Source organism: Phytophthora sojae (assembly GCF_000149755.1).
Source record: "Phytophthora sojae unplaced genomic scaffold PHYSOscaffold_6, whole genome shotgun sequence".
Lineage (NCBI taxonomy): Eukaryota > Oomycota > Peronosporomycetes > Peronosporales > Peronosporaceae > Phytophthora > Phytophthora sojae.
The window spans coordinates 1,044,572-1,057,338 of NW_009258120.1; the positions used below are offsets into that span (position 1 = coordinate 1,044,572).

General features: G+C 54.0%; 3 protein-coding genes across 3 annotated transcripts; 2 read left to right on the top strand and 1 right to left on the bottom strand.

Annotated features, from left to right (window-relative positions):
* Positions 1-26: 26 nt before the first annotated feature.
* On the top strand, positions 27-1,274 carry PHYSODRAFT_334907 (hypothetical protein; the record flags this gene model as incomplete). The annotated part of the gene is made up of 1 exon (XM_009532237.1): positions 27-1,274. The coding sequence occupies one exon, from the start codon at positions 27-29 to the stop codon at positions 1,272-1,274; it is 1,248 nt and encodes a 415-aa protein (XP_009530532.1).
* Positions 1,275-11,249: 9,975 nt separating this feature from the next.
* PHYSODRAFT_514465 (hypothetical protein) lies at positions 11,250-11,414 on the bottom strand (the record flags this gene model as incomplete). The annotated part of the gene is made up of 1 exon (XM_009532238.1): positions 11,250-11,414. A coding segment is annotated over one exon (165 nt), but the record flags the coding sequence as incomplete, so codon positions are not given.
* Positions 11,415-12,410: 996 nt separating this feature from the next.
* On the top strand, positions 12,411-12,656 carry PHYSODRAFT_514041 (hypothetical protein; the record flags this gene model as incomplete). Its single annotated transcript, XM_009532239.1, has 1 exon — positions 12,411-12,656. The coding sequence occupies one exon, from the start codon at positions 12,411-12,413 to the stop codon at positions 12,654-12,656; it is 246 nt and encodes an 81-aa protein (XP_009530534.1).
* Between the last annotated feature and the right edge of the window lie 111 nt (positions 12,657-12,767).

A 12,767-nucleotide genomic window follows, 5' to 3' on the forward strand; every position in this document is an offset into this window, starting at 1 on the left:
CGGATACGTCGTCTGAACCCCAACGGATGTCCCTCGGCCCTTCAGGATCTGCGATGTTGGACGCGCGATCACGGAGTCAACGTCAGGAACGCATGCGGTCAGGACCTCGGAAGCAGAAACCCAAGTCGACCGATCGGACCACCAGTGCCACCGGATCAGATGAGTCGAATGGCAGATTGGAGTCTTACTTTCAGGCTGCGATGACTCGATTTCTGAAGGAAGAACAGGCCACGGTGGTAACACCTACTCCAGTGGTCGACGACAACGTTGGATCGCGGGACGTGGAGACGGAATCAGCCGGATCACCGGACCAAGATCTCTCCCAGTGGGAATACGATCCGGACGATATTGATCTACCGAGTTCGGCCCCTGCTGCGGTGGCCACCGCTGCCTCGGGATCCACTGGGTCCTCCTTGATCCAGCACGTGCGAATCTCCGCGATGTCCGATCTCAAGGAGTTCAGTGGCAAGGATCAGGACGAAGATCGCGCCCGATCGTGGATCAGCAAGGTGAAATCGACGTTCCTGCTAGATCAGGCTACGGACGAAGAGAAGTGCTTGACCTTCGCTGATCTACTGACGGGCCCGGCGAAGAACTGGTACCACCAGCTGGGCCGATCGACGCGGAACAAGTGGAGCGATCTACTCCGGAATTTCCAGATCCAGTATTGTGGCCTGGGAGTATCGGTCGCTTGGCAGTATTATCATTCTCGCAAGAGATCGGATGAATCGCCGTTGGAGTACCTCTATCGACTGAATGTGGCGGCCCTACGTGCAAGATTGAAGATCAAGGACGGGGATTCCAAGGCCCGCCGAGAACATGTCAAACACTTTATCGAGACACTGGGCGATCCGGAGCTGGCCGATCAGCTCACCCTACTCCGGCTTGCGGACGCGGAAGATCTGGAGGAAGTCCTGCGCGCTCGAGAGCGCGCGAAGAGTAGACAGCAGCGATCCGCCTTTGGATCGAAGTATCGTCAGAAAGTTCCGACCTCAGCACCAGCTGCTGCAACCAAGCGGGCAGTGCGTGCAGTGCAGATCGCGAGCCAGGAGTCTGGATCGGACTCGGGATCAGACGGATCGGACTCGGGATCAGACGGATCGGACTCGGAGGGTGATCTACGTCGCGTTTACCTAGCATCGGCCGAGGACAAGTCCCGCAACGCTGGGGGCGACGCGACGAAGCCGGATCGAAGCAACCAGGCGCAGATCAACCATGACCCACCTCGATCGGATCCACGATCGCGATCTTCACCTGACGGATCGGAGCGATAAACCGCTGCTCACATTGTGGATCGCGGAAACACACCGGTCTCGATTGTTGGAGACGTTTGACGTGCGAGAAGTGTGGCAAGAGAGGTCATCCGGCGGATCGCTTCCTGTTTGTGTGCCGTGGATGTGGTGAACTACACGAGATGGGCAAGTGTCCGATGGAGGAAATCTACAACCAGATCCGTCAATGGTTCAACCCGGTGAAGCACGCTGGCATGTTGCCCGCGATCCCCGAGAAGATGTTAAACTAGGACGCTCGCCGGGTTGGAATCCGGTACGAGCCGAGCGTTCTAGGTACTGCATCTATGCATTCGTGAACAAGAACACGGTAGATCGAGTAAGTGGACGGACTGATCTACGCGGTAATACATGTGATCTGCATGCGAAATATGCCGCCAAGGTCTTAAGTCTACATCGATCGGACAACTTCAGCCGTTCTGACGCCGAAGTGCCCTTGGATCTCCAGTTTGGAGAAACGCGGGGCTATTGGAAGCAACGCAGACCGGAGGAATGGTTCAACCCAGCTGATGGCGAAGTGACGACCGAGATCCCGGAGCATGATCGCGATCGAAGTCGGCCTCGCGTCAGCGAACACCGCAGATCTGGTGATGTGGTGCCCTATCTCCTCCCTGGGGAGTCCAGAGGGTACTGGAAACATCATTCGCCAGGTAAGTGGTTCCGTCAGGCCAAGATCACTGGCAAGATCAACAATGAGAAGTTGATCTTACTCTTAGACACCGGCGCCGAAGTGTCCATCGTGGACACCGCCTTTGCTCGTAAGGTGGGGTGCTATGTCGACACGAGTCAGAGCCAGGAATGTGTGGGGATTGGCGAAAGCGTGTACATGACGGAAGGAAGGACCAGGATCAAGGTTACGCTGGCGAGATCGCTGGTGTATTTCTTCGATATCTGGGTTGGGGATCTATCAGGACAAGAGGCGATCCTGGGTATGGACTTCATGGTTCCGGCGGGGATCCGCCTCGATCTTGCGGACGGCTCTATCTGTCTCCCCGACAAAGTCAAGATCCAGCTTAGCGGACGGCGTCAGCTGTACAACGAGAATGTCCGACACGTGTGTGTGGATCAGGGAATGCAGATCGCGATCGGGGATTCGATCGAGCTTCCGCTACAAATGAAGGTGACGGATCGAGAAAAGCTGTGGGTCACCCGTGGAGATCGCTGGGTGCCGACCGTGGTCCGATGACGCGGCAAGATCCGATATCTCCAGGTTACCAACAACAGCGACAAAGACCTCGTCATGCATCGGAATGAACGGATCGCGATGTGGCTGGCTGGAGATCGGATACCCCGGATCCCAGGATATGTGTCGATCGGATCTCGTCGATACATGGAATGGCAGAATCTAGCCTTTCAAGCCACGACAGATGACCGGCCGACGAACCAGGAGGCACCAACGGGGCCTCCAGTACCTGCCGTCGAGCGACCGATTTATCCAACGCCCCGAGCCATTCTCCAGAGACGCAAGGTATTCCCGATCATCGATCAGTCGACGGGTCCAGCCGATCCAACAAGCGAACCGGAGGTAATGAGCCCTGATCCGGGGGCGGCCGTCGTTGATACGCTTAGATCAGGAGGCAGACCGTTGCAGGACGATTATCGCGTGACAGAGGAGTCGAGGTCGTCAGCTTCAACTGTTCTCGTCGGAGATCCACCAGACCCACGGTCGGATCCGGTTGAGTCGGTGTGTGAACCTTCCGGATCGGAGGAGGAATGCTCTCCAAAGCAAAAACAGGTAGGGCTGGACTCCCAGCCTTCGCCGATCACGGATCAAGCGTATGCACCGATAGATGACGCGAAGCCGCAAGATGATCGTGCTGGCGATCCAGAGAGGAAGCCAGACCATGTGGATTCCTGTGGTAAAGCAGCTGAGAAGGGCGAAATCGTGTCCCCTCACTTGCCATCGGCCGATCAGGTCGACGGTTGTGCCGTCGAACCAGATCTTGGGGGCGGGAGTACCGATCGGACACACCCTGTGGCTGTCTTAGCTGTGGAAGAGTCGAGATCAACTGACGATACAGCAGTCGATGGTGTTCCCGCATCTGAACAACTGCCGCAAGTGGCCGAAAACTCATCGATCGTTGGAGGTGATCAGGTAAAAATTGAGGCCACACCCACTTCAAATCGGGACGATCTCGTTGCGTCAGAACCAGATCGAGACGTTGGTGCTGATGATCAGGTCCATTACCACGAGGGCGGGAATCTGTCAGCAGAAGATGTCGAAGGTGAATTAGCTGTGCTTCCTGAAATTGTAATCTCGACGACGGATGAGGTGAAGATCGATGATATCAAGGTGGGAGATCTGGAGTTCAACACCCCGGAGGAGATCGATCGGCTGTGAAAGAAGATCTGGCACAGGAATCACCTGCTGATCGGCAAGGGCAATGCACTTCCCCCAGCAGCCCGGGGCGACGTGGGCGACGCGAAGCCGATCGCTCAACGTGTCCGGAAAGTTGCCCCTCAGTTCGTGGAGAAGGTGTCCGAGCTGATCAAGGGATTATTGTCAGGCAAGATGATTCGGAAATCTCGATCACCGTGGGCCTCGCCGATCGTCGTGATCATCAAGAAGAACGGCGTGGATATCCGACTCTGCATCGATTATCGGCTCGTCAACAGTCTAACCAGGCTGAAGGTATATCCGATGCCCTTGATCAACGATTTGCTGGAGGATCTGGATAAGGTACTCTGGTATTGCTCTTTGGACATGGCTAGTGGATTCTGGGTGGTGACAATGACCGATCGAGCTCGTGCGATCTCGGTTTTTATCACCCACATGGGTCTGTTCGAGTGGAACCGGATGCCGTTCGGCTTGAAGAACGCTCCTCAGATCTACCAGCGACTTCTGGACGACGCGTTGTATGGGTTCACCAGGATCCCGCGATCGTCAGACTGTGAAGTCACTACGGACTTGATCGAGTCAGATGAACCAGAAGATCCGGGGCGTCCATCAGTGCTAGGTCGCAGATCGTACATCGATGACATTGTTGTGACGGCCGGATCATGGGATGAGCTGTGCGATCGTGTGGATCACCTGCTGGACGCTTGTGATAAGTGGAATCTCTCGATCAGTGTGGAGAAGAGCTCTTGGGGGATGCGTAAGGTGGACTATCTGGGACATCGTGTGTCGAACGACGGGCTAGAGGCCAATCCGAAGGATCTCACTGCGCTGACTGATCTGCCGTTCCCCGGATCGCTCCGATCGATGCAGTCATTCTTGGGCAGTCTCAACTACTACAGTTGTTTCTTGGAAGATTACGCGATCTACGCGGCGATCCTGTATGAACTGCGCGAGGTGGACTTCGCCGAGCTGAAGAAGCGCCCTGATCTGCGCCAGATCCTGGATCGTCAAGTGCCGAACTCAGTGGATACGGACCCAGTGAATCCCGATCGGACTCCACCAGTTCCTGAAGTCGGGGTCGCCGATGAACGCTGGATCCGTGCTCATCGTGCCTTTTCGACACTGAAGATGAAGATCGCGACGACACCGATCCTGCGGCACTTCGATCGCGATCGGACTCCGGTCGTGATTGTGTATGCGAGTGACTGGGCGATCTCGGCCGCATTGACGCAGGAGCACGACCAGATCTATCATCCCGTTACCTTCGCCAGTCGAACGCTGAAGTCAAATGAATTGAACTACAACGTGGTGGAGAAAGAAGTGCTGGCGCTGTTACGGATCCTGGACCTGAACTATAACATGCTGGTTGGACGATCGATACGGGTCTTGACCCGACACTCGACGTTGGCGTGGCTGTTCCGATCACCCGGCCTTCAAGGCCGATTGGGTCAGTGGGCTGCACTCCTATCGCCCTGGACACTGGAGATCACGAAGTGCACCAAGGGAGAGGACGAGATATTGGGGGCGATCGCCGCTAGTATTACGCCTCGATCGGATATGGACGACGCGTTGATCGCGATCGCGCCGAAGAAAGAACCCCGGCGGAAGATTCATGCCCCGATCCCGACTGTGCGTGCGAACGGAGAGCTGCTGGTGATAAGTTTCGATGGATCTGCCCGCGTCAAGCGAGGCGGAGGCGCATACAGCGCGATCTTGTGGAAGTTACCCGAATGGAGTGTGGTGAAGGCCCGAGCGGACTATGCTGAAGGGCTGACTGTAAACGAGGCAGAGTATCATGGTCTGTTGTTGGGTTTCGACCTCCTTGACGGCATAGATCAAGGCAGGATAGTGGTCTGCGGTGATTCCAACCTGGTGATCCGACAAGTACGGGGCGAGATCGACTGCAAAGCACCTAAGCTGACATTGTTGAAGCAAAAGGTGCTGGATCGACTACGGAACTGGCCAGATCACGAGCTGTTACATGTGAAACGAGACTGGAACGGAAGTGCGGACAGCCTGGCCAGTGCAGCATTCCATCGTGAAGGGGGCGTCGTCGTCGAGGAGGATGCCGATCATAGGGATCTAGTGACAATGAACCGACTTGATGAGATCCTGGTCGCCCGGTCGGATGAGTCGATCGCCTGACTATCGCCGATGACGACCCGATCGGGCACCAGATCATGGCCGAACCCGACCGTCATGCAGGAGGAGTTCGTGCGAGGGTTGCGGATCGATCGGATTCGTCGAGCACAGGATGAAGAAATGTGGATCGCGGGTATGAAGAAGTATCTGATGGGAGATGTGGCTGATCTGACACAGGATGAGGCTCGATCCTATGGCAACCTCGTAGCGGACTACGAGATCGACGGTGATAATCTGCTGTTCTATTGCCCACTCTCCAAGCGATCGGAGGCAGATCGAGATGGACTGCTGAGACTGGTCGCACCGGAGACGCTGCATCAAGACATCCTGCATCAATATCACTCCACTCTGGAAGGTGGACACCAGGGGATCGGGCGTACATACCAGCGGATCCGCGATCACTTTCACTGGAGAGGTCTCTTCAGAAGTGTGCAGAAGTACGTCGGCGAATGTGTCGACTGCGAGACCGGCAAAGGACGACCCACGATCAGGGGGAGTCGCCGGGAAACATCCAGGCGACATACCCGTTCCAGATCATAGCAATGGATCACATACCTTCGCTACCCAAGTCGTACAAGGGTAATACGGAACTGTTGATCTGGGTCGATCTGTTCACGGGATACGTGATCGCTAAGGCCAGTTCCTCCCGAACGGCGCAGACGATCGCCGAATCTTACGAAGAGTGCGTGTTCCGGCGATTTGGTGCTAGCGAGGTGATCAGGCAACGATCGAGAGCCGGGATTTATGGCTGACGTCTTCCGCGCCTTTAACAAGATCCTGGGTATGCGCCAGCGAGCGACCATGGCATATCGACCTCAGGCTAACGGTACTGCAGAGCAAATGGTACAGACTGCGACGAGAGCCCTGAAGATGTTCGTGGAGGATCTGGATCAGAGGGATTGGGATGAGTACGCAGAGCGATTGACATTCGCGATCAACACGGCTCAAGATCGGGTCCGTGGGGACTCCCCTTTTTATCTGGTGCATGGTTGGGATCCTCGATCGACGCTCGAAGCGACGATACCTTGGGGTAGTACTCGGACTCGGGATCGGAATCCTCGACGGTGGCGTTATCGGATCCAGAGGCACTACGATCAGGCTCGAAGTCAGGTGAATGCTCGCCTGCGCGAGGCGATCGCGGATCGGGCCGATCGACACAATGAAGAAGTTCGACCACACTCGATCGAGGCTGGATCTCAGGTGTGGCTGTACCTGGATCGTGTGAAAGAGGGGTATGCCCGGAAGCTAGCTCACCTGTGGCACGGCCCGTTCCGTGTTGCGGAGAAGGTGAACGAGTACACGATGAAGCTCCAGATCGCCGGTACGGACTATCACCTGTTCCCGATCGTGCATGTTTTGAAGCTGAAGTTGGTCAAGGACTTCCCCGATCGACCACAGATCGCGCTCACGGTGGACGAAGCAGATCGACTTGATTTCGACGAAGTCTTACTTCCGGAGGACAGCTGGGCCCCAGATCGAGACTCGAACGAGTACGAAGTGGAGAAGATCACGGATATGCGGACGGGCCGAAGGACGCGATACGGCCGGACTTATCGAGAGTTCCTGGTACATTGGAAGGGTTACGACGAGCCTGGCTGGGTCGACGAAGCTGATCTCAACTGTGAAGCTTTGTTGCACCAGTTCCTTCGAGATTGCGTGAACCGGAACCGATTTGGCGCGATGCAGTCTCACGAAGAAGAGTGAGATCGGACCGCCAGGGCGAGCTGGTCGCCTTGGTGAGCGAGGTGAGTGACGGATCGACGGGGAGGCCGTTGATCGGAGGAAGGGGTTTTATATTCGATATGATTGTGTGCATATGAATGCAGATCGGATGATTATGGAGCAACTACAAGGCGCTACGACGACGGATCTGGGCTGATCGGGTTGGTGGCGAAAGGTGGTATGACGATGGATCTGGACTGATCGGGTTGGTGACGACGGATTGACTTGAGAGAGGTGGCCAACAGTGACGAAGGTTACGGTGGTGTTTATTGATCCGAGACTTTCATGATACGAAGATGCGCGATCGGCCTCCAAAAATCGAAGATTTCACGAGAGACGAGCTGACCAGCTGGACGCTGAATTCGATCATCCGAGCTGGGGGATGCTGTTGTTGCTGCAGACACTCTGTATTGGGGATAAGTTCGTTGAGGAGACACGCGATCGGCTGTTCCAGATGATCCTGGGGCGGTAGCAACCTTTGGGTCCTGCCGGTGATCGTCGGTGCCCGCCTCGATCAAGCGGAGTAATAGGTTTCACGACGAAGTGTGAGCCGTTGATACTGGGATGGTGAAGTCTTATCTGCAATGAGCCGCCGTGCGGCCCGACTTACGGACAGGGGGCGGTTGTGGTGAAGCACCGAACAAGAATTTCCAACTGCGATGACATCAAGCGACACGGTGGCAGAACGATAGGCAGGGATCAGGCTGCGGGTCGCGGATCAAGAGGGTCTATTGAGAGATCTCAAGCGATTGGATAACGTCGACGCGTAAGGCAACACATATGTCAAGACAGATTACGGGCGATCGCGCTTTGACTGCGGCATGATTCGATGTAGACCCAAGCCCGGATCGACGACCAATCTCGCAGATCTAGGGCGGCCGAGAACAGAAGAGGACGGATCGGCAGCGCACGGCAACTCGCACAGGTCATCGATCGGGAGTTGATCGCCGATCGCCGATCGGGATCGATCGTGGATCAGGAGGCGATCGTGGATCGCCGATCGGGATCGATCGTGGATCGGGAGCCGATCGTGGATCGCCGATCGGGATCGATCGTGGATCGGGAGCCGATCGTGGATCGCCGATCGACCCGGATGGGCACATGGGGGCGAAGCCAGGGCAAGAATCCAGTAATCGTTTGGTTGTAGGATGGTAGATGAGATGGCAGCGGTAGAGAGAGACCAGCTAAACATAAATCAGAACGCAATTTGCACAGAAGACCACAAGTGCCCTCAAGTCGTCAAGTCCCAGGAGCTACATTGGCCTCGGCAAGCGTTGACTGAACTAGCGGTACGGTTAAGACTGGATTAATACATTGGCCAGCTTGACCTACTGTAGTGATCTTTCTCTCGTGTGCAAGTCCTCGATCGACCGGATACTGCTTGGCCGGCGATCGCTGCGTCTCTCAATCGACCTCGATCCCGCTATAGGAAGCGGCAAGCAACTCAGGAAAGGAAGGAACACACCCGGAAAGGCAACTAGAGGCCTTGGATCTACTCCAGGCCGACCGATCGAAGCGAAGAACCCTCGATCGGAGCGTATACTCGGATGCAGAGCGAAGACTACCGCGCTGCTCCACAAACTATCCCCGCGCCACGCCAAGACACTCGATCTTCACCAAGTGCTGCATCTTCGGAGCCCCGAGAGAGCAGATCCAGCCCGCCGACGGGTACACAAGGTGAGAACAAGTTCAGCCGATCACGGATCGTTGGGGGACCCCCTCCGTTAGTCGGTGTCCGGGCGCTGGTGGGAAGCTCGATCAGGCCTTAACCAGATTTTGGCCGATCCCGCTACACCACACATACTTAGGCGTTCAGAAGAAATATTACTGGCCCAAGATGTCGAAGTGCATTCAGCGTTATGTGAACTCGTGCGAGCTGTGTCAGCGAAACAAGGCACGCCAAACGAAGCCGCCGGGACTACTCCAACCGTTGGAGATTCCAGGAGGCAGATGGATTGATGTGACGATGGACTTCATGGTTGCACTACCGAAGACGGCAGCCGGAAAAGACGCCATTATGGTTATTGTGGACCGGTTGACGAAACGTGCTAAGTTCATTGCCACGAACACGGCGGCGACAGCAGAAGGACTGCTGCGCTATTCATGGTCAATTATGTGAAAGACCATGAAGTGCCGAAGTCGATCGTCTCAGACCGTGACTCGAAATTCACATCACAGTTCTGGCAGGAGGTGATTAAGACATTAGAGACAACTCAAAACTTGTCGTCCGCCTTTCGCCCGCAAACGGATGGTCAGACCGAGCGTACTAATCGGTTTATTGAAGACTATCTACGAGGTGTCGTGAATCCATTCCAGAATCATTGGGGTGAATACGTACATCTTGCCGAATTCGCGTACAACAGACGTGTCCATTCCTCGATCGGTATGTCCCCGTTTGAGGCTGATCTGGGTTATGTGCCCTATATGCCAGATGAGGTGGCTGGGGACCCAGAGTTTGATCAGTTGCAGAAGTCAGCACAAGATTTCCTGCTCAAGCAAGACGCAATTCTGAAAATGGCACAAGACGCGATGAGTGAGGCGCAAACTCGAATGAAGTCGTATTATGACAAGAACAGACTTGCTCAAGACTTCAAACCCGGGAATATGGTACTTTTGGATGGACGGAACTTGGACATTCGTCACAAGGGGTTTGCACAGGCGAAGAAACTTGCGCCAAGGTTTATTGGTCCTTACCCGGTCGTGAAGCAAGTTCATCATGACTACTAGAGCTGAAGTTGTCGAAGGGGCTCAAGTTGCATCCCCTTTTCCACACTTCGTTGCTCAAGCCGTATCGCCGCGACGAATCACGCAGCCAAAATGTTAACAAGGTGATCTTGAATGATGGCTCAGAGGGACAACTTGTACGTGAAGTCATCGGCAACCGTCGCAGGAAGAAGCTCCAATATCGGATTTGGTGGCTGGGGGAACCCCGAGAAGACGCTACATGAAAACCCGTAGAGAACCTGAATCATATTCCAAGGCTCATTGACAAGTACTGGGACTTCAAGAAGAAGTAAAGGGCAGCTTCGAAGTAGTGAGGCCTTCTTGGAAGGGAGGTCATGTGACGTGGACGTCCGTCTGCCAATGAGATGGCAGAGGACTCCCACGTCAAGTGCTGCTGCACAGCACTTCAGTTTACGCTGGACAGCGTAATACGGGGATGCATGGTTTATATTCATTATATGCTATCCTATTGGCTGGTGTCAAAAGTAAACTTGATTATGGGACGCGTAAACATGGACATTCGCGCGACCTCAATGGCTGTAAATCCTTGATATGTGCAACAATCAAGTTTTCCAGCCGGACGTTTGATTATGGGACGCAAGTCACAAATTTTGGCCAAGCTACGAATTGGATTAGTAGTTTTTCATTGGTAGATAAGGATTGATCTAGGATTTGAGATTGATAGACTTTAGGATGGGACCTGGATACTTGTTTGCGTGTCCTGGTCGCCAAGAACTACTGGTTGCGCGGCAGCGGCGCGCCGACGCTAAACTAACGGATCAATCAATCACTTTTCAACTTTTCAACTTTCTCTCAAGTGTTCTTCGAGCGCTCGCCACTGCGCTCATCAAGCTTCGGGTCTTTGGCCAATCAGAACTCGCAAAACCAGGCGACTTTTTACAGCTCTTCCCGGTGTTATATTTGATTTTTGTATGTATGAACATTTTATGCACTTTTTTTGCAGCATCTCTCCGCTGCAGATCAGGTGTAGCTCATAACTAAGGTTATTCGGTAGGTACATACGAAAGTGTCTATCAGTACAGCATGGGCCAGAGAAAGGACCAACGGAGGCGAGCGGTTGCGAGGTCGCGTAGCCATAGCAGACCCGCACGGGGTGCCCGCGAAGCAGGGCCGCGCGATATCTGCGGAGGCGGGCCCAGCGCCGAGCATTTCAGCGAGCCGAGCACTGTACTCGCCAGGTGAGAGAATCTTTTTATCGCAGGAGCGCAGCGAAGCAAAGCCCATAATCCTATACAAAATCAAGATATCGGTTTTCGCTGTGCTGTACTAATATCCTATGTCGGTACATACAGCTGTTTACACTTTTTCATGCACACTTCTTGTGTATTCGGATTGGCTGATGTGACTGTCAGCTGGTCATAACAGAGTCAATCCGGTGAAAAACATGTCGATTGTTAAAATGGACCAGCGAAGATTGAATCTCGGTTTGAGTCTTGATGTCAGTTTGCACACATGCAGTGCTAAGTGCATTGCCGTTTGCCCGGCAGAGTTTTTGGTTATAATACATACAGAGTAGAATGGTGATTACTGTACACTGTGATCTCATGAGTGATGATCTGACCTTAAACTATGTGCAGCTGATTCTTTCTAACTGCCTAGATCCTGACATCAATGTCATCTTGTGGGGGGGGGGTAGTGTATTAATAAATGGTCACACAATTCATTCATCGGAATGTCCATTCATTCCTGAAATTGAACTAAAATAACACGTCGCTGACACTTTTTGACTACGGTAACCTAAGAAAAGTTGCCCTAGAGGTAATAGTAATACAGTATTACAGTATTACTAATACTGTAGAATACACGTAGCGAAATACGAAACTGCTTTGCTCGAAACATGCGGAAACCCGGAGCGCTTATTAGATGTACATAAACGACGGCTGCCCTCTCGGTACTGGACGCCTACCAAAAGTGTTCTAATCACCCGCCATATCTGCAGCAGATATGGCGGTTCTTATTTCCGAGTACGTCTGCTTATCCTAAATTTGCTCCACCACAAAAGACATATAAGGGCATCTCCGGTCGTTATATTTAGTCCCCTTCGGCCACTGATACGATTAAATGGCATTTGTATCCGGGCACTTAGTCTAGGACACTAAAACATGCGCAATCCTTCCAGATTTCGCCCCCGCTCGAAGTTCGCCATTTTTGAGAGCTACTCAAGAGCAGACGAGATGAGCGAGGAAGAGGACACGATGCTGCTGCTGTGCGAGGCGTACCTGCAGCACAACGCGAAGCTGCACGAGGCCCGCCGCGACGTGCACGACGCGTTGGCAGAGGAGGCGTGGCGCATTGCGGTGCGCACGTGCCACTACCTGACCTCGCAGTGCCTCGACACGCCCTGCGAGGCCGCGTGGATGACCTTGTACACCAGCGGCCACGACCGCAACTTCCTAAACGTAACGAGCCTAACAAGGTAAGGTATGAATGACGCACGCATTATTTTCTCAGAATTGACTATTTGATGCATGCATGCGCAGGGCCGCCTTCCACCAGCTTCTTAGCCGCTTTTGTAGCTTCTATTACATCCC